We start from the raw sequence: 27485 nt of genomic DNA on the forward strand, positions 1-27485 counted from the left end.
GTTAACTTGGGAAAAGGTTTTTCTCTTTGTTTTAGAAAAAAATTTACCTCAATTGTATTCTATTAGCTGCTCATTTTCTCTGTGCCATGCGGCAGAAACACTTCAGCGTGATGTTTTCTTTAACTCAATCAAAGACTTTTGAAAGATTATTACAGTCAAAAGAATGATTTAGAATAATTTCTTCAGGTATAGAAGTGGGGTTTTAAAGAGGCATAGGTTATAAAAGCAGCATATTAAAATGTGGTTTTCTAGTATTCTTGAGTCCTCATTTTTTGTTTTCTTCGTGTTCTGTTACATTTCATTTTTGGTTAGCACTGCAACCAAAGCTTCAGGGTTTTCTTTTTTTGGTTCCAATAATAGTGTAATGATCTTAAAGCATGTGGCAGGAATATGCTTAAATCTCTGCATGGTGTTTGCTGGTGGAGGCACAGAAGTGTATAAACAGGTCCTGTTTTACTGTCATTGCTGGGCAGTGTGTCTGGGACATGGCAAGGCCACCAGCTTTGTTGCAGTGCAGTTAGCCAGCTTCTTTACAGCAGTTGTTTTGCCTTGAAAAAAAAAATCTGTATCCTCATGTTTCTTGCACTTGAAGAATTCCTTCAGAGGCACAGCAGGTCTCTGTGTTTGCGTCCACCAGAGGAGTTTCACTGCCCACGTGGTTCCCTGACAAGGCAGCAGGCAGGGGAGTCCCTCGCAACGTGTGGCACAGCCCTAGCAAGGAGTGCAGCAGCTCTGAGGCCTTTGGTAGGACACAGCTATTGCCTGTAATGCTGCTCCCAGGCTGTCTTTGGGACGTGTGACATCATTGGACATTAGAAGGAGCCATACCACCATTTCAGAAGGGTGTGCGGTGACAGCTGCAAACACCCCTCTGATTTCCCTTAATCCACCTCAGTAAGTTTAAGCTTAATTGTATGTGCTAATAATAGTGCTGGCAAGGTGTAGGTGTCTTGGGATGTTAGCTTTAATCATGGACCAAATGCTTTAAGAAGGTGTTCTGCTGTTAACATGCATGGTATGTATGGCTTTTAGCAGTATTTACTTGCGTAAATTAATCATTTCTATCTGGAAGACTGTTCTTACAAATGTTGCTGTAAGAACTACTGGAGTCTAAGAATTTCCATGCAGAGATTACTTTCGCAGCAGTTTGTGCCAGTTGTTACTATGACATGAATCATTTACTTGACAACCAATATATTGTTAAATATGACATACAACTGCTTTAACATTTCCTTTAGTCTTGGAAGCAACTTCTGGAATTTGCGAAGGTTTTTGCTGTGTTTATGTTTACTAGACATCTGTAGTTTGAGATCACTGTCTACAGTTTTATGCAACAAGTGAGCTATTTTCCATCTGTAGTCCAGTAAGTTCATTGCAAAATACTGCTACTTTTTTATTTTTTTTGACTTGCTGGTAAAAAAATGACATAAATGTTAAATAAGATTTAAAATGTCAAGCCACAATGTCATTTATAATTATGTACAGTTTATTAAAAGAACCAAGCATGGGCAGAGTTTACTTGTGTGGGTCTCAGAGTTAGACCCTAAGGTACCAGCAGTTTGCTTTGATTTGTGAAGGAAGAGATAAGGTCTGCATGGATCCAGGGGTCTCCTCACCCCCGGTGCATAAGCTTTTCATGTGTTGCCTGAACACTTTCTGTAACCCTGACAATACGTAGACTATGTTTTTTTGGGGGTGATCCTTTCAGAGGTCCCCATTTCATTGGTTTAAAACACATTTGCTCTGTGTGCTGCTGTTGTGACTTTAGTGCCTTATCACCTCCTGTGACCTATTTTCCTTCTCAAAAATATGAGGTGTTGTATCAGCATGAAGTAAGTCTATGTTGGACTTGGAGAAACATCCTCTTTTTTGTGTTGAAATACCAGACCCAGCTACGGACACTCAGTAGCACAATAACCTGCTCAGTAGAAATTGACCTGGTAATTGTTTGTGATAGCAGGACTGTGGTCTGTACCAGGCGGCATGGTATGCCAGGATGGGATCATAAATACTCACCATAAAACCCCCAGCCTTCACCTTTCTGCCCAAGGAAGGTCTTGTGTGGTCACTTGGACATAGTGAGTAGCAGTTGTATCTCATTTGCCCTCAGCATTCATCTTTCTTGCATGAATTGAAGTGCTCTGTGGAAACTCTGCTTCTCTCTCGGGAAAATCCTCCTGGCCCATCTCTTTTCACACCATGGAATGAGCTGTGTGGCTCAGAGGAGTAGGAGGTGGTCACAGCAGCATGAAGCAGGCAGGTCGGCTGGTGCCTGTGGGACTGTCCTGGGCTTCGCTTCCCGTGCTTTCTGCAGCCAGCCCCTGTCTCCCCTTCTCCAGTCCCCTGGAGCCAGGGCAGTCACTGTAGCAGTGGCGCCTCTCTCCTGAGCTCCAGCTGGACTTCCCTCATGATACGTGACAGCTTAGTTACATGCAGACATTAAATGAGAGGTGTAGTCACAACCACATCGTTTTCTTACATGTGGCCTCTTCCAGTGCTGGAAGAGTAAACTTCTCACACACTTAGCTTTGGTTACTTTTTTCCATCATTGGTAAACTTTTTCAGTACTTCTCGATAGTTATTTTTGAAAGTGTTTCTTCACTATGCATAATTCTTCAGTTTCTATATGCAAACCACACTTTACAACAGTTTTGCAGGACCCGACGATAGGAAGAGCATAAAACATGGAGGGTTTTGACTGAAGTCAATGTTGAGTGGATAAGGGAGCTGTTGCCACAATTTCAGATTGTGAATCTTTCCCCAGAGTGATGGGAGCAATGAAAAACAAAAGCTGTACAGGGTACTGCGCTGGCATTTAGAACGATTAACAGTGGGTACCAGTGTGTACCTTTAGGCTCCTGACTTTGGTGTTCTAAATTTCCTTCCTTACCTCTTTCCAGCAAGTCCAGGAAACCAGGGTCCTGGGTTGTCCTTCAGGTACCTAAAACACGTGATGTGATTCCCCCCAGGACATCTTGCTCCATGAGTGGGATTTAGAGTCAAAATCTTGCATCATTTAACAAGTGAAGAATTGCAGCTGTTTGGACTATTCGTGTTTGAAAGCATTTTCTTGTAGTTGGTTACAAAAAGAGGAATTGTCCAATCCCTTGTAATATTTCTGGACTATATGTGTATGCACATATATGTATGTATGCGTTGTCTTAAGAAACTATCGGGACTCTTTCCATGGTTAACTGTGTCTTTTAAGCATATGGATATTATTTTTAGAACTAATTAGTCCAATTGATACATATTTTTTTTTAAATGGTACTTCCTTAGTCTATGTTGCAGGGTTTTTTAGGTAGATTGATGAAAACAACTTCTAAGTTCTGAAGACCTGTTCCTGTGGGTGCTGTCTGATGTCATTTAGTTCTGAACAAAAGCATTTTTTATTAAGACAGAGGTCTGGTATGAAATTTGTAGCAGTTCTTTGTAATGTGTTTTAATAGCAGCTGGTTTTATAACGTTTTATAGCATTTTTGTATATTTTCTTCTGGATAGTTAGGTTTTCAAGCTAGCAGGTTCAAAACATCAGTTATCTACTTAGTATATGAAAAACCTGATGGAAGTTAAAAAAATAACAAACCAAACAGTGCCGCATTGCATTGGAAATCACTTGTTTTCACATTTCAGCTTAGTTTGGACAGCTGTAACTATTCAAAAGTAAAATATAATGTAAACATATTGAACTGTGTTAAAAGATTATAATTTCAATAGCACTTCTCATATGCCAAAACTTTAATTTTACCTACTTACGCAAGAAAGATGATTAAAGTTCATATACTTCATTCTTTTACCAGTCTTTTTGCTTTGATAAATAAATAGATCATCTAAGATTCAATAGGCCAATTGCAGCATATAATAGCTATTCAGAGGCAATTAAACTGCCTTTTTTTCATGCCGGCATGTGAGCGTGCCCTTTCACAACCTTCAACTTGATTTGTGGTGATTCAAAATTAACTTAAAAGTCTTGTTTGCTGACAGCTTAAAGCTTAATTGACTGAAAGCCAAATAGAGTGTGTTCTGTATTCAGCGCCGGAGCCCTCGATAAAGCCATGTGTAAATGGCGTGTGCTGGAGGGCGGCGCTGGGTCCTGCTCTTCCTGCACCCCAGTGAGGAGCACCGTGCACCCGCTCAGCCCCGGCGCTCCCCATCACTGCCCCAGTGCCAGCATCACCCCAGCACTGCCCTGGGGCTGCTCACGCAAACCTGTGCCTGCTGGGCGGAGATGCTCCGTGTCCCAGTTTCTAGCTGTGTTCCAAGACAGTGAATCAGAAAATTAGAATTAAGTGGTGTTGGTTTCACTCTTTGATTCAAATGATCCCACTGAAAAGCAGAGTCTCCGATAGTTTCAATAAAATTTAACTATGAAAGTGTTGTCTAAAGACTATATTGCTAAACAAGCAACAAATATATAGTATTTATGTATTACATATAAAAATATATATTTAAAACTGTTTCAGGGTATCTACAGGATTCATTTCCATCTGTAAGCATGGAAGGGGATCTGAAATGCGTTTGTGTGCCTGTGCTGTTGTAACAGGCACACCCGGAGTGCAGAGCTGTGTGGGAAGGCTCTGGAACGTACCTCCCAAGGTGGTTTTTTGTGGGTGGGTTAGGGGAAAAATTCCTGGTTAAATGTTACCCCCATCTTAGCCTGAATTCTCTTTGTTATGCTGCTTAAAAGCTTTCCTCTGCCCCAGCTATTTCTGCACAGAAAAGCCTGGTTTGCTGTGGGGTGCTGCTTGACGGTACCCATCGTGTGTGCCACAGCTTACCACGTGCCCTCCGCCCTCCCAGCAAGCGCTGATGTGGAGCATCACAGGAGGTGCCAAATAAATATTTGACAGTGAATATTATTTTGTGTGTGTTACAGAATATGCTGAAGGATGTATTAAATAATTTCAGATCTTTACACAGTGGAATGTATTTTAATCTGTCAAAGTCAAGAAAGGCCTTTAAAAGGAAAATACCTTATATTGTTCAGACATGGCGTGATGGGTATGTCACACACATATAATGGCACCTCACGTGTTTTCCCCATAAGTTTTTAAAGACTGTTCACATGCAAGTTGAATTTTAATGTATAAAAGTTAAAGAACATGGGTTCTGATATTGCTGTATTTCTTATTGATTTCTTGGCAAATCATAGCTATCTAATTTCTTCTGCCTTCCTATTGATTTCCAATAGGAACAACATCTTTTCAGAAAACATAAAAAAAAGTTGCCATTCATTTAAAGATGACTATAAAATAGTTTACGTTCCTTTCAATAAAATAATGATCATACTTCAGAATGTAAAGTCAAGATTGTACTGGTTTTGTTGGAGTTTTGCTTATGTCTAGAGAGATCTGGAACTCAACAGTAAATGTCTTTCTCTCTTATTAACAGCTTGTTAAATGCTGATAAAAAAATTACCTTGTATACATTTGTTTACACAAATGTTTACATGTATCTGGCTTTAGTTATATGCAAACTAGTTATTTCCAATACAAATGTTAATACAGTCTTTCAGTGTTCCGTAATAGGTGTTTTCCCCAATGGAATTACAAATTGTGTATAACTTAGCGGTAGAGTTATTTATGTGCTCAGAGTTTTCAGACATTAGAAAGCTGTAAGAAAGACATCACCCTAGTTTTCATAAGGCTGCTGGGCTCATGTAGAAAAAGAGTGAGGACTTTCTGCAGCCACCGTTCTGATCTGTTGCAGCTTACCGGAATTTTCTCTTCTGCTGTGCTGTTCCTTTTATGACAAGAGTATTTCATTGCTGCAGCATCAGGGAACACAAAATGGGTGAGGATGCTGCTTCCTTGCGGGGCTGAGAGCAGGGAAATAGTCAAAGACAAAATGGAGTCTCTGCTGTTCAGATGGGGAAATACCAGGCACAGTTTATTCAGTGTAACTTGCTGTTTTTAAAGCACTGAATTAATGCATCAAACCTTCCTGTATTAGAGGTGAAATAAAGTGATGATTAATAAAAAATTTGAGAAGGTATGATGAATGTTTAAAATACTTTTATTTATGACTCATTTATGTAGACAGCAATGAAGAGAAATTCAGATTTTTGAAGACTCCAGCATAAAATTGCATCTAAAAATGGAAACAGCAAGGTTAGGGGACAATTTGTACTTAGATAGCCGACGTTGGTGGGTTTTGGATAGGGTATGAAACAATCAGATGTCACTGTGGTAAAATTTATTCTCACATTGTTAAATACTTTGGTCTATTACGGCTTAGAACAGAATTAAATTAGTTTAAGATGATGATTGCTTAGTTGAGCTTGTTGGTGAAAACACCTGTGTGCCAAAGAGAACAGCTAATTTGTTTGCTTTTTGAAAGCAAACAGATGTTTTCAGCACAGAGTTCATAAAGCGTAGGTGGAAAAAGGAACGTTTATGGCTGAGAGAAAGCAGGTTAACCTTTATGCCTGTATATTCCAAAAGTGAAAATTACTATTGTTTTCCTTGCTTCAGGTATTCGGTAACTATTAGTCTCCTGGATTTTTATTAGTAGGTTCCAGACAGAGAGCAACTGCCAACAGCAGCCCTCAGTATCTGCCCTTACACAGATGACACCAGGTTGCTGCTAATTTCATATAGCCTCATTATAAACTAATAACTGGCACTGAAGTCGATGTTTCTGACTTCAAAAAAAGTTGCAGTGAGGCCAGATAAGAATTTATACCTGAATGAAAGTGATTAATACACGTCATCTATGACTAGCTTTAACCTGACTGCATGAAGCAGTCTAGGGTGCAAGCAATGCTGGTCACTTTTTCCAAGGTACAGAACGTTTTAGTGAATCCTGAGTGCATGGGTAAACACAAACCCACCATTTGTAAGATTTTTTTTAGGGTGTGCTTGGCATGTGGGCAGGCTGGGAGGCGTGTGAGCGCAGCGTTTGTGGTGGTGTGCTGGGCAAGGTGGCGTGTTGCCAAAGAGCGGTGCCACTGTCCTGATGGGCTCATGAGCACCAAACAAGTTTAGGTGTTGAGCTTTTTAGGAAGAATGAATGATGGCTAATGATTATTTAACGACAGATCTCTGGGCTGAAAGGCACTTAGCACTCAGTGTGTAGTGCAAAGCCTATTTCTCAGAGCTTCCGACAGGTTTATTTGGTCTCACCTTGAGTAGAGCAGTGTTGTATTGATTTCATTGGTGTGGATTTAAACACACTATTGGCTTAAAATAGCATCACCTATGCAGAAGAAAATCAGTGTCTTAACCCTTAAGGCTGCCAGTGGCTACTGTGTAAGGCTTTGATTGAAGGCTAACAGATTGCTGACAGGTTTTGTTAGCCTGAAAACTACTGTTTTTAAGTCACAAATACATTGCCATTTTTCAGGAGCACATGTTTCTGTGTACCAGGTGGATAAACGGTGGGGGTTTGTGTGGGCTCTGACCTCCCTGGGTGTCTGACCTGAGGCTCTCAGTGGGGTCAGACCCTTTGATTTGAGACAGGGTCTTAAATGAAAGACTTAAAAAAAAAAAAATTTTAAAAAAGAACTTTTTTCCCCCCAGTTTTTGTAAATCTCTTGGTGGCTGAAACAGTCTTTTCTAAAAACAATGCTCAGTACTCACCTAATAGTAATTATCATTCCCCATGGGAGGTTTTTTAATTCTCCTGTCTTTCAAAGTTGCTGCAGCCTCCTTCCTGTATGAAACCATATTACTGGCATCACACAGGGAAGATATTCTCAAGAAATAAACCAGAAAACGTCCTGCCTTTAATAATACAAATCTATGTGACTTACTGATATTTAACAATTAAACTTGTCTGTTGTAAGATGTCCTATGAAATATTAGAAAAAATAAACTTAAAACACTTCCATTTTTTACAGTAGTAACAATGCTCCATTATTTCAAATACTTCACTGCTGACATGAAAAGAAAATAACAAGGCAGGCATTACCAAATAAATCAGCTCAGTGTGCCAATAGGGAGGAGACCTTTGGGGGAGGAAGAAAATGCAAACCAAAATAAACGAAAAAACCCAACATCCAAACCCCAGATTTTGCTTTGATTCCAGAGCAATTCTTTTGCACATCCTTACCTAAATTTATTTTCAAGTGGTGTTATCAAGTCCTCTTTCATTATCTTAACATACACATATATATATATTAAAATACATGTACCTTATCAGTAAGAATAATAAAAATGTGCAGGAAATTGTCATAAAATGTTTTGGTTTCATCTTGTGTGGCTCTCTTCCCTGTCTGATAGTTTGAAAGCAGATGTCTTTATAAAACACAGCAAAATATTTAATTTAAAAATACTAATTGTAACACCAAAATGCCTGTACTACTACTCTTGAGCAAATTTAATTCACACAGTATGCATTTGAACCAGATAATGCTCCAGCATAATTTGGGTTTAGTCTTTTATAGTTCTGGTCTCAACTATAGGAATAGTAAAAAGATTGATTACAAAATGTGTTATGTCTGTATGAGCAAGCTAGTGTTTGAAATCGGTTTGATTCTCCATCTCTTATGTGCTTCCTGGAACTGCCCAATGTGAAGTACTATGAAAAAAGCAAAAATCAAATTGATAAAAAATGCTTAATAATGATAGAAGATAAATATTAGATGTTCAGAGTTAGCAATCACAGATATTCTCTTTAACTTGCCACTGTATTGCCAGATTTCTGTGTTGTGCTCAACTGCCACATACCAATCAGTTGGTTGGTAGATAATTTTTTTTTCATGTGGGAGGAAAAAAAAATTAATTTCACAAAATACGTGAGCTTTCTGTCTGCACTTATGTAAAACTCAGAAATATATTGAAGATACTGGAATTGCTCTGGTTTATAGGAGGTAAGCATCATAGCTTCAGGAGTGTGTCAGTTTTCCGTATTTGCAGGTAATTTTTCACTATCAATGAATAAAAGACTAAAAATAGAAGTAAGTTACTCTGAAGAGAAGGCTTTCTGCAGAGAAAGCCCGGAGCAGAAGGCTGTGCACAGTGAGAAGGAGTCAAAGAAAAGGTAGCCTTCGACACAGGTTTATTTTTCCATCTATTGGACCAAATTTTATTTTGTGTATTGCACTGACACTCTTACAGTAGGAACAAATAAGAAAATGTAACTTGGATTACCAGATGTGTATTCCACAGAGACCACTTGTATGCAAAAGACCCATATCTAAAATCCATGCTCTCTTTTGGGGGGTTTAGGGTTTGGTAGTTTGTTTTTTTTATTATTATTTGGGGTTTTTTTGTTGCTGCTGCTGCTGTTGTTGCTGTGATGGGAAGGTGCTTAATTTTCCTCAAAACCGAGGTGATTATTCCAATATATAGAGATGAGAAGAGATGGTACAGAGTTCCTTAGTATCGTTGAGTAGGATCTGTATTCAGGAGCCCCACCGTGTGGGATGGGTCAGACCCCCGTTCGGGTCCCAGAGCATCCCTCATCCCTCGCCGCGGCTGGGCACATGGAGGACCCCTCTCGGCTGTGCCAGCGGAGGGAGCTGTGTCTATAGGAATGGCTGTGCTTCCAAGCAATCAAGATACTTTTAATAATGTGAGGTTAGTAATGGGTAACTACAGTTTTCATAAGGTTAGATCAAACAGATTGTTTCCTGTCTTTCTGCATTTTGCTAGTTGGTCACTTTCTGTTATTGTTATTTCTTCATAAGATTTTTCAGTTTTGATTTATTGTGAATGCTCTGGCTTTACAAGCTTTCAGGAGGTGCTGAAATTACTGTAATTATTCTGTTGTGTATAATCTTAAAGACTAGAAATGTAAGCAAGCCCGTAGCATGGCTTTGACTGGTTTAATAATCCTGGACAATTAAAGGAAAGGTTAAGTATCTCCCATAGGCACACTTAGTATATTGTTTTTTTAAAGTTTTTTTCTATTTCCATTTTAAGTCACAAGCAGAGTGTTATGTAAATTTATTTACTGTAAGAAAATAGTACAATTGACATAAAGAAATACTTTAAATTATTGACAGCCAAGATGAATGTAAGCAGAATTGCATTCCTTCTCTCCTAGCTCTTGTGTGTGCTTTTCTAATATCCCGTGTAGCACTGAGAAACGATTACAGTTGCAAATGTGAACGGTTCCAGTGGTGGTTGCAGTAAGTTCTGCATCTGCTGCATTTTGGTGTGTGCTTCTTCCCTGGCATCTGCTGGGAGGACTGGGAGGATTCTCTGAATTTAGCTAACTATTTTTTTCAGACCTGAAACGGAGAGAGAAAAGGAAGGATGGATAGAAATCCTTATCCTAAGCCTGCCCAGTTACAAACCTCCCCCTCATAAATAAACAGAAAACTTGTAAGAAATGCAGCGAGAGGGATGCGGCAGACAGGAGGGAGAAGTGGTGATGCTTTTCATGGAGTTTGGTTTGCAAGCTTTCAGCTGTAGTTAGGGAATTCCAACTGTGGGCATTCAGTGCTGGGGAACTGACCTGTGACAAAAATCAAGAGAGCTTTGGTTGTCGCTTTTCTTTGTACTCTTAAAATACCAGGCTGGCATGCTAGGTCTGAGTTCTCAACCACATTTGATTCCAAGTATGTTTGTGGTCTTGAGGAAATTATTTTATTAATTGCAAATTATTATATATTTTCAAAATATGTATTTTCATGGTCTTAACTGCTGTCAAAAGCCTGTGGACCCTTGCTGTGGCAGCGTACCTGCTGCTGTGTATCTGCTGTATTGGAGCTCAGATGAGGTTTCTCTCGGCTGTTGGAGCACACAGCAATGGAAACAGATCTACTGCAGCATCTCTTCTACACTTTTTCACTTTAAAGAATTTTGTGCACATTAAATATTGTGACCAAATCTCAGCGATGACCTTTACATATAAATTAGCAGACATAATTACAACCCCATCGTTACTTGTGTTGGCTTGTCGCTCCCGTGCTGTGACTGTGTGGCCCTCTGTGACAGTGGCCATCTGATGGGGCAGGGCTGGGCATGGTTTTGGTGGACTGGGGCTGCCAGAGGCCACCCTTCTGCACTCGGAACCACTGCGGCAGCGCTGCAGGGTCACTCAGTGTGTTTTGTAATAATGAATGGGTCTGGCACCTACTTCTGCAAAGGCTTTAACACTACAATATGGGAGCACCATCAGTATGTGCCTAATAGCAGCTAGGCACTATCTGGTAGCAGTCCATCTCTCATAAAACTGCCTTCAGCCTTAATTCAAATCCATTGATTCCTATTCCAGTTAAACCTAGAGAACTTAATTTGTCTTTTAATCCTTTTATTGTAAGATAGGATAAAATTAATTTTACCCAAGAACTTTGCAAAGCCAATTAACATGATCTTTTGAGTTATTTAGTAAAGTGCTTCAAACTGTTAAATTTATCCTGACCTCATGGCTGCACTCTCTGACTGCTTTTTAAATGAAGTAATCAATATCTCACAGCCTTTTAAACAATTAAAACTTCTGAAATATTTTATCTATATTTTAAACACTTCATAAATATGCTTTGTGCTATCTGCAAAGCTGTCTCCTCTAAGCAGTTGTGGATGTTTAATTCTCAAAAACTGAAGTATTTTGAAATATTTAATGTGGTCATTTTGTCTAAAGAAAACCCAGCTGGGCAGATGCATGGATGTGATAGGTTTCTCTTTTGGTGTGTGGATCTGGAAGTGTGTTTTACAACTAAAATATAGAACATTTTTGTCCTTTCACCAGTGTAGCTTCTGTTTTCCACATAGAGCTATTTGAGGTTATTAATTTTCTCACTGTGATAGGGTGATCAACCGTCCTGTCAAGAAAATGGATCTCTGTGTCACCCTTTAGCATGATTAAATGGAGGCACATCGCTGTGAGAAAATACCAAATTTTCATGAGACAAATGAAACTGTAGAAAGGACTACTTTTATAGACATTATTTCATTTTAAAATCTCCCAAATGGCTGTCAGTTTATTTGTAGGAAATCATTACAATTAATTGTGTATTTTCTGCTAGTAATTTGGGGGGGGGAAAGGGGGGGGGGGCAAAATATTTAAGACTTTTTTCCCCTCTCATCTGGAGATTTGGGGGGAAGGATGTTGCTGGGACGGAGGGTTGTAATTTTCTTGTATTGGGGGGTTTGGCGTTTGGTGTTTTTTTAGGTTTTTGTTTTTGTTTTGTTTTGGGTTTTTTTAAGGTAGGAAATCCTACACTGCAGCAATGAGCAGGGTAAGGGCTGTCGTATGCCAGATTGCTAATGAAACACTCTTAAGAATATTTCCCACCCTGCTCTGGTTGAAATTTGTTGTTAGGTTAACAAAGAGTTATCTCCTTGACATCTGGGTGCTGGAGGTGTGGGGTCAGCAGTAGGAATTAGCTCAGCCACTAGCTGCTGCCGAGCACGCAGCACTGTGCCGCTGCCAGCCCGGGAGTTTTCCTTCTGGATCCGGTATTAATTGCAGTTCATCGTGTGCTGTGCAAGGACAGCCTGCTCCTGCCTGTCCCAGGGATGGCAGAGCTGTGAGTTGGGACAGAGCTTGTGGATGCCCACTGGTTCGTTGTTTGCTGTTTAGAGTTGCAACGTGGAAGTTCTGTGGAAGCAAGCCTGTAATTTGAAGGATACTCTTGAAATCCGTCCTTGGGGATCTAATGAAGGGTTAACTTCATATTGCTGTAATCAAATGAAAGGCAGGCGGGGGGAGGGCGCAGCACACCGAGTGCCCCCGTGGTTTAATTTCCTACTGGAAGCAGCACATGTGTTCGCTCTTCCTTTCTTCCTCGCCTGGGAGCCGTAGCCGGCGCGGGCGGCGCGGCTGGGGTCAGCGCCTCGCCTATTGATCAGCATCCCGCCGTCCCCTGCACCAGCATCTGCTCTGCTGCCTGCTCCCCGCGCCTGCTGCAGCGCATTAGAATAGAAATCCATAACCAGAGCTGTGCTCATCCAAGCAGGGGAAGAAACTAAATTAAATGGTATAAAACAATCTTGGATCAGGAGTTTGTGCCAATTCATCTTGATCTAAGATGTCACACCAGGCTCTGTCTGAGCACCTGGGCGAGAGGCGGCTGCTGGGAGCAGGGAGGGAGCCGCCATCAGTCACTCGCAGGGGTGCCCTTCGCCGGGGTACCCCAGGAGATGGGGGGTGTTGGGCCTTGACAGGAGCTGCTGCCCACCCGCTGGCTCCAAGCTCCCCGGGCATGAGGCAGGGAGGCTGCAGTAAGGCAGAACCTGCCAGCGCTCCATATGCAAATGTTAAGGAGATTATGGTGGCTGCAGAGGGCGGGAGCAGGATAAGTGAGTGCTAAGCAGTTAAAACTGTTACATTTCTTGCTTTGTCTGTTACAGCCCATTTTCATCCTCCTTCCTCCGAAGGCAGTTCCTATTGATTTTTTTCCTTTTTTTTTTTCCCTTCCCCTACCATTGTTAAGCTTTCCGTTGTTTTTCTCTCCCTTTTGGCTGGCACATTGCAGTCACAACCAAAGCATGGTTGCCTGAACATGGATAGTCTTCAAACACAGGTTCTAAGATGTGGTTAGTTTTCTTGTAGGTGATGTTTCCTATCGAGCCATGTGAATGTCATTAGCAGAAAGAGACGTACAGTGCGACTCGCTAATTCACCCTTCATTAATCCGTAAGCCCAGTAAGTCTCATTCAGTGCCAGGTGGTGCCTTCCGACTTCTCAGCAAAGGTTTAGCAGCAGAATGCTGTAGGAAGGATTAAGACTTTGTTATTTTTGTAGAATTTATGGTAGGGCATTTCCTAGTACGCCATGGATTAGTCTTATAGGTAAAAGTGAATTGTGCTTGTCAGAGTAAGTGAATACAGTGTTTCCATTCCAGTCAATTTCTTCTAAAATTTTATTTACTCAAAGAAAAATAAACCAACCAACCCAAAAACTTCCTCTGCTTAGTGAAATCCAAAATCCCTGGGCTGTATTACACTAATGATGTAAATCTCAGTTTTATTTGAAATTAATAATACAGTGAGGGTTTTTTTCCCACTGTTTTTAAGAATGTTTGTTAAAATAGCGTACGTAACATTCTAGTGTACAAAAATACTAGTTTGGTTTAGTGGCATATATTGTAATGCTAAAATTTAGTGAGAATCTGAATGTGACAATGGATCCTAAAATAAAAAGGTGCTTTTCTATAACCAAGTCAGTTATCCTAAAAATCTGTCGTCTTTAAAAAAAATATTACTGGTTATGCAAATTTAAGATGAACAGGAAGCAAACCAAAAATCACCTTTCACAAGAACTAAGAAACACAGAATTCCACAGATCTTTTATCAACTCAACACATAAAACTATGAAATCAGACAGTTTTCTGTTTTTTCTGGTGATTCTTTTTTCCCATAAGATCTTGACAGTTTTTGAAAGGTGGGTCTCGTTGAAGGCAGACCTTGCAATAAGTGGTTTTTAGACTTTTGTCACGCATTGTAAGTTTTGAGAAGTAAAATGGAATCATCTCTGCTAGCCGAAAACCCTGGTAAGGGCAGTAACAGTCCTGAAGATGTGATTTAAGTTAAATGGAAACCTCTTATTTTCTCTGGGAAACAAGTGGTTTTTGGAGTAGTAAAGAACAACCCTGCTTTTAATTTTTCTCATATTTCTTATTTTTCATTTTAGGTTGTCTGTCTGGTCTCCCACAAATGAAAAAAATATCCACATCCTATGAAGAGAGACGGAAGCAAGCCACGGCCATCGTTCTGCTGGGGGTGATCGGGGCAGAATTTGGAGCTGAAATTGAACCTCCGAAACTTCCCACTCGGCCACGTAGTTCCAGTCAAATTCCTGAGGGATTTGGTTTGACTAGCGGTGGATCAAATTATTCCTTGGCAAGGCATACATGTGAGTACCCTGAGTACTGGGTTCCCTCACTGGTGTTGAGGGCAGAGGGGCGGGGAGGAAGGGGTGTTACTTAGATTTCAGTACAAACTGGTTCATTTAAAATATCCTTTCACTGGAAAAAAGATGAGAAGTTTTGAACGTACAATAAGCCACACCACAGAAAGAGGTTGCAAAGTGCTCATAGAGTGAGTGGGACAGAGCGGTGGAGCTGGTTACTGGGTGTGGGGTTTGCAGTGGTGCTGCAAACCAGTCTGTTGCTTTCTGGTAGTGGCTTGCTCTTCTGCTGCAATTCTGACATCCTTTATTCTCCTCCCAGTTAAACCAAAACACTTGCATTTAGGACTTCATTTATGTATTTCATTCTTTTTTTTTTTTTTTTGTCCTGAAAACATCCCTTGCATTAGTAGAGACGGAGGAAGGAGACTGTCAGCACTCATCCTGCCTCCTCCATTGACTAATTGTCATTTCAGTGCGTGGCAGGTCTTGCTCTTAGTAGAGTCGTTCCCCCTGTAACTAAGCACTGGCAAGTGTGCTCACTTCACACGTGTACATTTTGAGATGTGGATCAGTAAGCTATAGAAAAATATACTTGGTGATGAGGAGCGTGTGTAGGGGAGAGCATGCACAATGTCTGACGTAAAAATCAAAGACAGATTAATGGAAAAATAGTGGAATTCAAAGTGTGCTATATAAAATGTAGTGGTCTGGTCCTATATTAAAATCAGTACTGTAGTGTTGATTTAATTACCCTTAGTATGGATAGTAAACATGATCTTATCAAAGATGGTTACATATCTATGCACTGAGTATCTGATGTTAATTGTGAAAAATCTACTAGAAGCAAATGCAACTACAGGGCCCTGGTTTGTACAATTATTTTGGCTGGGTTCCTGAGTGGGCAGGTACTTGGCTTTTTTATGTGGAGTCTGGCAAAAGTCCCCTTTGTCATCTCTGTAAGATCCCTCCGAAGCGCTACAGACTTGTTGCCAGTATTGCTTGAAAAACCATCTGCTATCTGGTTAGCTATAAAATAATTCCACAGCAGCAGATTTCTCCTCCTGCACTAGTTCCATCTTCACCTGATGCCCAAGTGCCTTTGAGGAAAAGTGAAAAACACAAATAATTGAAAAGCGGCGTATTGTCTCAGCTGAAAGCTATTACAGGAGAGGACTGGTAGTAATGATAAAAGAGGGGGACTGTCCTGTCTGAAGCCCTGGTTACGTGAGCTGTACATGCTTACTTCCAAAGTGCACTGTTCAGTGCATTAAACCTCAAAATGATTTGGAGGAGCTGATTGTCTCACAGGGCAGTATTCTGTCCCTTTAGTACAAGAAGTCTTGAAGGCCTTGTCTGCTGCAGCATGATTGAGGGCATGCTTTGTGTATTCGTTTTGCTTGTGTTTGTGCTTGCTTGTACTGGAGAGTAGTCTCAGTCCTGGGGTCTGTGTCAAGCTGCAAAGACTTCTGGTCAGAAAAGGTGCAAAAGTCATTCTGTTCGTTGTTTGTTTTTTGTTTGGTTTTTTTTTTATGCCTTTACTCATTGTTCACTCCAACTCATCTTCCTACAAAATATGCAGATAATGAGTTCCATTATTATCCAACAATGATAAATTTTGTATTTTTGTTTTAATGAAGCACAGGGCAAGTGCTGCCTTCTTAGTTACATGGTAATGTAATACTATAACAATAATAGACAAACGAAGCTTGATTACTGTACTAATAGGGTCAACATTGTAGACCATTCCCTTCTGCTGAGCCTGTTAGGACGGGGTGGCCTGCAGCCATGCTGATGAGTTCCCTGAGCCCCCAGAGAAGGTGGTGCTGTGCAGCCTGCCCACAGGGAATGGTCCATGGCCCATGCAGCCCCAAGCAGTGCCCAGGAGTTATGTGAGAGGGTGTTAGGTGGCACACAGCAGCACTGAGCTAGCGGCCATTTCAACTGAATTGTAGAAGAACATGGTTAGAACCTCAAAATCATCATGGAGCACTGCTTGAGTCACTGGTGTAGGCACAGCCTCCGTCTTCCACGTGGTAGATGGTTGAAATTCATCTTCTGTGAAGCGTGGTGCTTCCTCCACTGACTTTTGAAAGGCCGAGGAAAGGCTGGTTGAGAGAGCGTGCACATAGCACAGTGCTCAGATCTGAGAAATGTGTGGTCCTGGTTGTGACAGTGTGGAAGTGCAGGGTTGGCTGTGCAGCACTTCACAAACCAAGTCATATTTCTGAGAAAACTAGCAAAATGTTTGATTTTATTTTTTTCCAGCTGACATGTTCATGTAACTCATATGTAGTTCCACTGCTTTAGTAAGCAGGAGTATTCTGTCAGCCCTTTGCAAGCTGAAATAAAAAGTCTGGCAGTTCTCTGCTTCCTCTTTGTTGGCAGTTTCTTGCACATATATGGAACTCTGCTTTACATACTTGTTTGTTTGGTTTTAAACTGGGGTTATTGGGGGGGGGCGGTATTTTTTGTCTTTATTTGGGTTTTTTGTGTTCCACTTCATTGCCCATTTTGAGTTTCTAAGTTATTTGTCTCTTCAAATGGTACCAGGAGAATAAAGGGTGAAGACGACTTCCCTGTGTCTCTGGGTGAGCCAGCACGAGCGATTGTCTGTCTCCCAGTGCACAAGACAAGTTCTTCCTTGGTTTTCTGTTACAGTACGAGGCTGAGTTAGGCTTCTTCCCAGATTGACACTTGGGCACAGAGTCAAAGTAAGGTTTGTTTGTCTTTTAGAGTTTCCTAAAATAACAGGATGCTGACATCTTTCTTAGACTCTAAGCAGTGCAGAGTGCTCTCTACATCGTTTGGAAGTTGTCAGTGATGCAGAGATCAGCTTTGTCTTCTATCTTCCAGTGGCATGCTCCACAGGTGAAATTAGGTTTATTTCTGCTTTGCTTCCAAAAGGCTATAGAGCCTAGTATTTGCCTAATCTTCCATGGAAAAGAAGTTGGGTCACTTCCATCGACAGTGCCTTGTCTTTGCCATTCTCACGGTTATATAGGTCTGGTGTGAGCCCGTAGTTGATTGTGCTGCTTTGTCAGTTGCATGGCTGAGACACTCGGACCCGTCTTTGATCCTCCTGAGTTCTTTCCTCCTGCATCTTTGTTTATCTATTTGCATGTTATTTTTGTTATGTCAGGCTTAGCAAAGTTGTAAGCTCCAGCTTTGGATGCCATTTAATCATAATCTCAGAAACACTGCACAACTGTCTGGCTGACTGATAGGTTGAAATTCAGTCTTTAATGTAGATGAAGCTTGACACATTAAATGCTGAAAATTTAGATCAAGGCTGTAAGGTAATGTCTGAAATAGACGAAGAGCCAGAGGAATATCAGAAATAAAGACTGCTGGGAGGGAAAAAATGCAGGTGATACTGGGTTATGCTTTTGGTTGATGATGGCATTAGCAGTAAACTTCTTTATCAGGTTTTACATACAGCGTGCCCTTAGGATAAGAATGTGATGTAAGTCAGTATTGCTGTCTTGCTGGTGTGACCTGCCCTGAACCCACAGTACAACGTTGCGTTTTCTGCAGAGTTAAGAAGTTACTGTTTTCTTAGGTGTTTTGTTCAGGTCGAGCACAATATGCCAGTACCTCGGACAGCAGGAATGGTACTGGGAGCAGCATTGTTTTGAGGCATTTCCACCATACCCCTCTGTGCCGCATCTCACCTAGAGGGCAGGTGCTTTGGATAACCATGAAGCAGAAGGGTGTCGGCGTGCTGCCCCGGGCTGGTGTTTGCATTTGGCTATCTGCTCTGGTTCTGTGTGAGCCTGGTCCCCAGCACAGCTGTGTGGGGACTGACCTTGGAAAGGGGGCAGGGTGGGTGAAGCCTTGGCAAAATGGAAATACCGCCATGCCACAAAATGCTGTTCTCGAGGTGGTTTTATCTGTGATCGTATTTGTTAAAAGACCCTTCTCAACTTTATTCCATGTATGTGATAGTGCAGATGAAATTACTTTAAAAACTGGACAGTTGTTCAGAAATTCAGTTCTTTGAACAAGAAAAAGCAAATTCCTAGTACACGCTCAGAGTTACTATTTTTCTCTCTGATATGTGTCCTATTATGGCTTTCAGACACTGTACTAAAATACAGGTTGTTTCTTTTGTCTTACAGTGATACAGAAAATATTTTTGGCCCATCAGAACAGATGCAGATTTGATAAAGTATAGTCTGATCACATTATAACTTACTGTATTAAAGAAAATAATAATTGTGATAATGTCTTTTTTTGAGTGTGGAATTCTCTAGAAATCCACGCAGTGACCTTGCCTGACAGCCTGCATTAATCTCTGTTGACCTTACGAATAGTTCACGAGATATTTAATTATAAAATGCCACCCAAAGAATTTCTTATTACAGATGCACCACATCACACTTAAATTGCAGCTAATGCTGTTTTTATGAAGTTAATGGGCTGATAAATCTGAATGACTGTTCTATCCTGAATATGGAAATACTTGATTCTGTTGTTAATGCAGTGTCTTTTTCAAAGCATCTGCCATCAATGTAGTTATAAATGATAAGCGTTTTGCCCTTTAACTCAGTGTCATATGCAACAGCATGTTCACGGCATTGAGTTATTTATATTGGTTTTGCAGGCTACATGTATGTACTTCCTTCCAAAATGAATTTTAGGGTTTCCACATTACATATCCATGGCAGTCACTCCAGTTTTGCTAGCTTCTGGATTAAATAAGCTAGCCAGCAGTTAGGTTCTTAACACAGACTCATGATACCATTTTTCATTTTTTAATTGTGATGTCCCAAACTCATAGCAGCTGACCTTCTTGCCTGTTAAGCAGGAGGGGAAACAAGTAATATTTCTGGACAGAAATAGAAATATACCCGTCTGCATAATTGCATAGGGTTGTACTGCCTGTTGTTAAGACACTTTTTTTCCATTACAGAGACATGTTTGTAAAATGTTACACCTTTGAGCAATTACCTTTAGACCGTTTGGCCATTGCTCTGGAAACCCTCAGCCAAAACAATTAAGTCATTAGATTAGGATGAAGAAAATATTTTTTTCAAAGTAAATACAATTTCAATAATATTGACAGTTTAGCACATCTGTGTTTGAAGTGGGGATTTGCCATTAAGGAAGCACGTTTCGCATTGGCTGTGTGTCTGCCTTGGCCTTTTCTGCCCTCTCCCAGGGATGTCCCTCCAGCCAGAGGGTGGCAAACCCGCTGCAGTGAGCTAGGCATATGGGAATGGGGCTAGAACTGGAGGAGGGTGGGAGAGAATAACCAGCCTGTGATGAGGGTTGCAGGTCAGGTCTCTAGTTCTGGTACAGGACCATTGCCTTACAAAGTGGCTGAGATATTGCCCGTGGTGGTGTTTTCCTCAATTTTGGATTTTTGCTCTCTTGCAGTATTTACTGCCTGATAGTCAGGCTTCGTCACTCAGTAATATCTTCTAAAAGTTTCAGTACTGCAGTGTATGGAAGCCTTTCCTAAGCAAGGTATTTGTCTTAACATTAATTTCTATTGGAGTTGTGTCTGCGTATGTTAGAGGTTTACCTTTCAAGATGCGCTATGGCTTTGCAATCCATTCTTACATGCGTAGGCATACAAAAAGCAAGAAAGCGCAAGATTACTTGGGGTGTGCAGCCAGGTATTTCATGTGTTTCGTTAAATGGAGTTTCCAGCATTACAGATTTTTGTATAGACCCCAAAACTGTTTCATCTGAAAACAGAATTTAACACAGGATAAACTCAGGGTCTCAGTGAACACAGCTCGGTGAACAAGGTAGGCTCCATCACCTACCTTGAAGCCTTTTCTAATGTCTTGTGATCCATTAGTTAGGTACTGTGAAAATATTACAGTTGCCACTCCAGCAAGGAGAAGGCAGCCCCTGGTGAGGAGGAGGTGACTCCCCACTAACTGTATGCACCCACTGGAGAGCTGATAGGCTGAGCCTGCAGCGGCAATTAATACAGACGAGAGAGCACTTGGGATCATCACTTATGGAAGCAATAAATCAGTTGTACACCTGAACAGCAGCCTTTCAGAGCAAATTAGGCAAACTGGCTCAATAACTTAATTTAAACAAAAACAAAACCACAACAGCATGATTAAAGCAAATAAATGATTTTATTGTTCATAACGAGCCTGCTAGCAGCACATGCCATTCCATTGGCGGTGTTTTTATATCAGTTATGCAGAAAGCTGCTCAGATTTGCATGAATCCTGTGGTTTGTGTCATTATTCTCCTTCTTTGGATCTGTACGTTTCAGTAAGCATGCTGTGAAATCCAGTGTACTAGTAAATGTAAAATGTGCTTTTTTCCTTGAGCTGGTGTGATTAGGTCAGTGTGTCAAGCAGAATTTTGTCCCTGAAAGGGGTGGGGGGAGAAGGAAAAATGGTGTTTATGAAAATCCATATGTTATCCTCAGAGATAATATTTAGAAAAAATAGTCAATCTGTATGGCAGAAAATGGTCAATCTCTGTGGCAGATGTTAAGCCCTAATTTAAATCTGGGATTTTTTTTCTTTTTGCTTTAGCAACAAAATCAAATCTTAAAAATTGTATTTACCTTTTCCCCCAAATCCTGTAAGGGCTGAGTGATTTAAATTGTGTATTTTTAATCAGAGATTTCTTTTTCACATATTTAATAATCTGACTATTGTGATGGGTTCTATCTCAACAAACTAAAATCTCTTCTTTGTGTTTGGGTTATGAGGAATCCTCAACACCAAGTAAGTCACTGACAGTTGTGTTTTCTACTGGTCCATGCACCGTCTGTAAGTGAAGGCTCAACTTTGAGACTGGTACCCCATTTGGGGGTAACAAAAATTCAAGGTGCTGTATTTTTTCCTCCAACTTCAGCCTTCCAGAGCCCTGCAGGCTGTTCAGACCTGCCCCGGGTTGTTCCCCAGGAGGGTGCCAGGCCTGCTGAGAGGTGTGTTGGTGACAGCTGTCCATAACCCTCCTTGTGTCCGTGGACTTCATCTCTATCTGCTTTCTGTTTCCAAAAGGTCAAGCACAGGCTTTCGTATGAAATACTGGGTAAAATGCAAACACTTCCACCAGAGAACGCTCACACTTTCATCTCATGTGAAAGAAACCGAAGCAGCTTGGTTTCTTCAGTCTGCTTGTAGGGCAGCAGCACCGCAGGACCCGTTGTACGGCTGCATGTGAGCAGGTGGAGCAAAGCCTTGTAGCTGGGGCTGGGGGAGGCTAAACCCAGCGAAGGAAGCTTGGGAAGGTGTCCGAGGGAGAGTGAGCCCGCCCAGGGCTGCGAGAGCCACTCTGCCCATGACAGCAGTGGTCTGCACCAGGGTGCAGTGCAGAGGAGGCACAGGCTTGTTGGAGGGACAGCCCTGTTTTTAATTCCAGCGGTTAACGCTCAGCCTTCAGCCCCAGTCCTCCGGTGTCACACCCCATTGCAGGCTGCAGTTTTAGGGTAACTTCCAAGCTCACCCAGTCAGGCACGGGGGGCCGGGGCAGCAAGGCGTGCCTGGTGTGCAGAGGGGCATGCTGGAAGAGGCTGTGTGCCCACACAGCCTGTGTTACCTGCAGCGTGAAGCATGTGCCTGCTCAGTGCCAAGGGCCTGGCTGCCCCGCAGTCCTGTGCCCCGCTCCGGCTGATCCCCGTCTCCCGCAGGACTCGGGTCTGCTCGGCCAACAGCCAAGTGTTTGCAGGTGCAGCTGGTTTTGGGGAAGCTGTGGATTGGTGGTCATATAAGGGTTAAATGTAAAAGGTTCAGTGTTGTAAGTATGCTGAAAAAAAAGCTGTAGAAATGTGTCAGATAGGAGTGGGGTTTTTTAAAACTTAAAGGGGCAATATTATTCCCGTCTTACAAATAAGGAACGGAAGTTTTTCTTGTAGAAGTATGTGAGGTATATCTCAGATATCTGAACAGAGTATCACAAGAGATATACAATTAATCACTTCCTAAGAAAACAAAATGTGTATGAATTTGCTGCTGATCTGATCATGCCATCCCCTAGTACCCTTTGAAAACACTGCTGATGCCACCAGAGTCAGAGATTTTAGTTTTCTGCAGTTCTTGTGAAACGGGGTGGTTGCACAGGTGCAGGATCGTGTTGACGCCCGGTGCGAAGGTATGGAGAACACAGCCCCGCTGGCTCTTGGTGATCTGGATACATGGGGGTTTATGGTGAGAGGCAGTTAAAGTGGGATTCTCTCTTTTTGGTCCAGACACACAAGCTCCTTTCCGACACCCTGGAACCCCTTCCCCACTCTAGTCACATCTCACTTAAGCCCCCAATTCCCCAAAAAGTGCCTTGCACGACAGGGTGCTGCATGCTACACGGGGTACCTGAGGGATCAGCCCTTTGGGGTTAGGTCCAGTCCCTCAGTGGTACTGTTCCCATTGCTCTTCACAGCCCCTGCTTGAGCTGGGCTGAGAGATGCAACATTGCTGAAAACCTCACAGCATTTGTGAGCTGTATAATTGCTGATTTAAGCTCTTACGACTTCAGGCTTCCAGCCGTGTGTTTTCATGTCCTGAGGGAAATGTATGTACAGGAAGCGGCTGTAGCTCAAGAGGAGAATACCTGCCTGAGTAAATGTAATATCAGGCTAGCGGGATGTACCATGATTAATTTGAATGTTTTTTATTTCCAATGCTTGCGAATGTGTATGCGTTTGCACCCCTTAGAAATGGCATTTATATAAAGATCACAGTCCAGCGGCATTTCTCAGCACTGAGCAGAGCTGCCAGGGTTGCTCCCTGTGCCATCCCAAGGCAGTAGCAGATGATACCCACTGCATCAGCTGGGCTCGCCTCTACCCACCATGTCCCAAAGGGACTGTCTTTATCAACAGTCCTTGCCTATGAGTATCTGGATATTTAAAAGCACTTTCTGTAATACTGGTTTTAGCGTTTAGGTGAGAAATTCAGAAAAATAGATATATTCATTTTTTTGTTGTTGTTTATACAGCTATTTTGCTTATTTCCTATAAAGAAATTTATTGTCAGAAAAACAGAACTGATGTTTGCCAGTACTATGCATATCTGAAGGAAGGGATAGCTTCAGCTCTGGGGACAGGTAATGAAGAGAACTGAAAGCAGTGATGCTTACCTATTTGTTGTGCTAGATAATTTTTCTATTTTGCAGCTGCTCTTTTCCCTGTCTCTTCCCCCAGGCTCACTGGGCTACTCCAGCACCAAGCACTTTGGACTGGCCTGGGGAACTCATTGCTTGAAGATGTTTAAGGGTTAAGCATTTATGGAATGACAAGGAGTAATGAAAACTGCAGTAAATATAGGGTATGTTGAAGGGTCTAACCCTTAATGCGGTCCAGCCTGCTGACAGTCCAGGGGTGGGAGCCTGGGGGTTTGGGGGCAGTTCCCTTATCTACTCATCTACAGTGGGAGCTTTTGTAACAGCTACTCTATCAGTGGCTAACAGCGAGGGGACTGGCGAGCAGTCCTTCATCTAGTCCAGAGTGGCATGTTCTATCTTCACATGTATGTGAGTGCGTATGTGTGACCATAGATTTTGAAGTATTTTATTTTGCACATACTATATCAGTGTTACTTTCCAACTTTTCATTATATATGCAATCTTTCCATATAGGCATCTGAGTTGCGTCACTTGTGCAACCGGCTGGACTTAGCACTTACAGTGTAAAAAAAATCTTGTTTACATATATACTTCCCCTGTTCATTAACTTCAAAATTTCTTTAATTTTTATGTTTTATCAGCATTTGTGTTCATCTTTGTGAAATGTCATAGCATAGGATCACATTATCAACTCAAACACGTATGACTTGAGTATCATATTTGGGATTATCTCTGAGATGATGGTCTGCAACTGGCTGGAATAAATTGCTGTGGAGAACAGCAGTAAAACTTACAGAATCACAGAACAACCCAGGTTGGAAGGGACCTGGAAGATCATCTGCTCCAGCCTTTCGTGGGAAAGGGAGCTGAGCTGAGATTATCTAGCATGGTGTCCAATCAAGTCTTGAAACCCTCCAGCGATGGGGACTCCACCATGTCCCTGGGGAGGTTGTTCCAGGAATTGATTGTTCTTATTGTACAAAAACCTCTTTATGTCAATATGAAACCTTCCATGGTGCAGCTTGTACCCGTTGCCCATTGTCTTATTGGTGTGGCTCTTTGTGAATAGACAGCTTCCATCCTCTTTGTAGCTGCCCTTTAAGTACTGGAACATTGTGGTGAGGTCCCGCTCAGCCTTCTCTGCTCCAGGGAGAAGAAACCCGGCTCCTTCAGTCAGTCCTTCAGCCAGTCCTTGTGTCCCCTGCAGCGTAAAGACGATGGCACATTGTCTAGGAGTACAATTTCAAACTGTCTAACACAGCTAGCTGCTGCCAGGGAAGCAATCCATCAGCACCGGCAGTGGGCTGACGCTGTAGTAAGTTGGTTTGGAGATCTATGTGTTAGAAAACTAATCGCTGCTCGTGTGGTTATCTTTCTGTTGCTGTAGTTACCAGTTTAGCATAAGAGATGGTGTTGTCAAAGTCTCTGTTTCAAGCTATAGCTTGGATGGGTTGTAATTCAGAATGTGTAGCGATAGCCAAAAAGAAAAGGAGCCATCTTTACCCTGCATCCTGGCCTTTGGAGAGCTTTGATTTCATCTTCAAAACTACTCAAGTACATGCAAATGTAACCCCTTGCTCCCGTAATGCCTGGTCACTCAGGTTTTATTTTCTCCAAAGATAAATCTGGTTGAACCAATTACAGGGTTGCCCTATGAAGAGCCTAATGTCGATGACATCAGCTGCAGCACAGACCCGGCTATAGGTGTGCTACCAAGACTGAGGGGACAGGCACCGCTGGGGTGACAGCCTGGGGAGAAAGGAGCAACTTGAAATAGCTGGACTGCCCTGAGATTTTGCATTGCTCACATGGCTTTGCAGCAGTCAAGAATAAAATACACATCACTGTTGGTGTGGGTAAGTTTATGTATTGGACAGCAGTGCTATGGAGAAGGTTAAACTGTGACCCCTGCCTCCTGCAAGTTGCTGCATTGACTTGACTTATTTCGTTGATATTGTGCATCTTCTGCTGTCATGGGGTCACAGCTTGTCCAAACTGCTTAAGAAAACTCATTAGAATTATGTGTAACAGGAGAAAACTTCTGAGATTAACAGGGTTTGGTCAGTGCTGTTATGGAAAAAACAGCTACTTCCTATGAAACTATGATCATTTTAATGGAAGTAGCTTTATTTAGAAAACATTATATAATTTATATTAAAATAAATTACATGGTTTAATAGAATTATACAATTAACAGAAATGAAAATACAAAGTTTAATGCACAGTTATGACCCAAGTCATACTGGCTTTCTCCTTCCTGCTGGATTATAAACAAATTTTGGATTAAAATGATGATAGTTTACTCTTTCTATAGTACTGTAGTAGAATTTCATATTTAGGGGAAGAGTGCATTTAAGGCAGCATAGTTGGGTTCTCTCCATAAATTGAAACAAGTCTGATCTAAAACTCATTTACTGTCTTGGAACAGAATTGATCTTGCTTTTGCATTTGATTCCCCCACTGCAGATTTTAAGAGGAAGAAAAATGGCATTGTTAGGTCAGTTGAACTAGACCAGAGTTAGACAGAAAAGACTGGGAAACCAGCTATTACAAACATTTTCTTCTTTTTTCCTTTGTCTCCCTTCCTAATGAATTATGCGAAATCTTACTGAAGTTTAAAGCAGCTTAGGGCAGTGTTTGTCTGGCCCCACTTAGGAATATTCTTTGCTCTCTGTTCACGTAATGTAAAAAGCAGTATGTATTACACTCTTTAATAGAAATGCTGGGAATTTACTGCATCTTGGGTTGGCAGTTCTGACCTGTTAAACCTCTGCTAAATTTCCAGAATTTACATAGATAATTTACATGGGGAAAACATCCCCCTTAGCATTAAATAACATTTCTGGTGGTGGTAAGTCTTCACAGTGGATGAGGACGCTTCCTTTCTGATCAGATATGAGGCAAAAAACCCTATTTTTTTCTTTTATTGCTAAAACTCAACATCTTAGCTGCCCAAAAAAGCATCAAGGTGTCTATGTGCTGCAGAACCACATTCAGTTAGGAAGCACTAACTTTTCAAACCCTTGAGAGGTTGTTACAAATCTCAGGACAAACTTTGCTTCCCTGTGCAGCGGCAGGGTGGCAGGCTGGGATGGCGGAGTGAGCTGAGAACGGCATCATTGCCTCTGCTGTGCTCCAGTGCCCATCTTGTAGCGTTTGTACACTTGCAGATGTTCACCTTTTCAAATACAAATGCAAAAAAGGACTTAGTCGTTCATGTTGTTTCAAATGTTCATTTGCTAATCGCAACTTTTGCTCTTTTTTTAGGTAACGGGAGCCTCAGGTGACAATTTAAATTTTACTGATAAAATAAGCAGGGACTACCTTTCTCTAGATATTTTTCAAAACTGTTTTACTTCTTGCATATTTGTGATAGAAGGGGCTGTTGCTCAGCCCCGGGAAGAGCAAAGCCAACACTACAGTGGCTGTGTGCGGAGCAGCAAGCCCCACGAGTGGGAATTGTTTCTCTCCTTTGCAGCGGCCGGGAGGAGCGGGTGGGCGCTATCGATTGCCTGCACAGTGAATGTCCTATTGTTCTTGGCTGCTGGCAGGTAGGAGCAGCCTGCGCTGCCCCTGGAAAATCTTGGAGCATCAGGAGTATTGAGAATTAATCTTGAATCGTTGCACAGCAAGTGAAATGACACAAAGTGACCGACCAACGACGGAAGCCAACGGTCCTTGCGTGAGCCACAGAT

General features: G+C 41.7%; 1 protein-coding gene across 4 annotated transcripts in view; it reads left to right on the forward strand.

Moving 5' to 3' along the window:
- WDR7 (WD repeat domain 7) overlaps positions 1-27485 on the forward strand; it is a 143212-nt gene that overhangs the window by 61930 nt on the left and 53797 nt on the right. For all 4 annotated transcript variants that reach the window (XM_056325607.1, XM_056325606.1, XM_056325604.1 and 1 more), the window contains one exon: positions 14527-14748. In XM_056325607.1, coding sequence (XP_056181582.1) covers positions 14527-14748 — 222 coding nt within the window. The remainder of the gene's footprint in view (positions 1-14526; positions 14749-27485) is intronic.

Source organism: Falco biarmicus, chromosome Z (genome assembly GCF_023638135.1).
Source record: "Falco biarmicus isolate bFalBia1 chromosome Z, bFalBia1.pri, whole genome shotgun sequence".
NCBI lineage: Eukaryota > Metazoa > Chordata > Aves > Falconiformes > Falconidae > Falco > Falco biarmicus.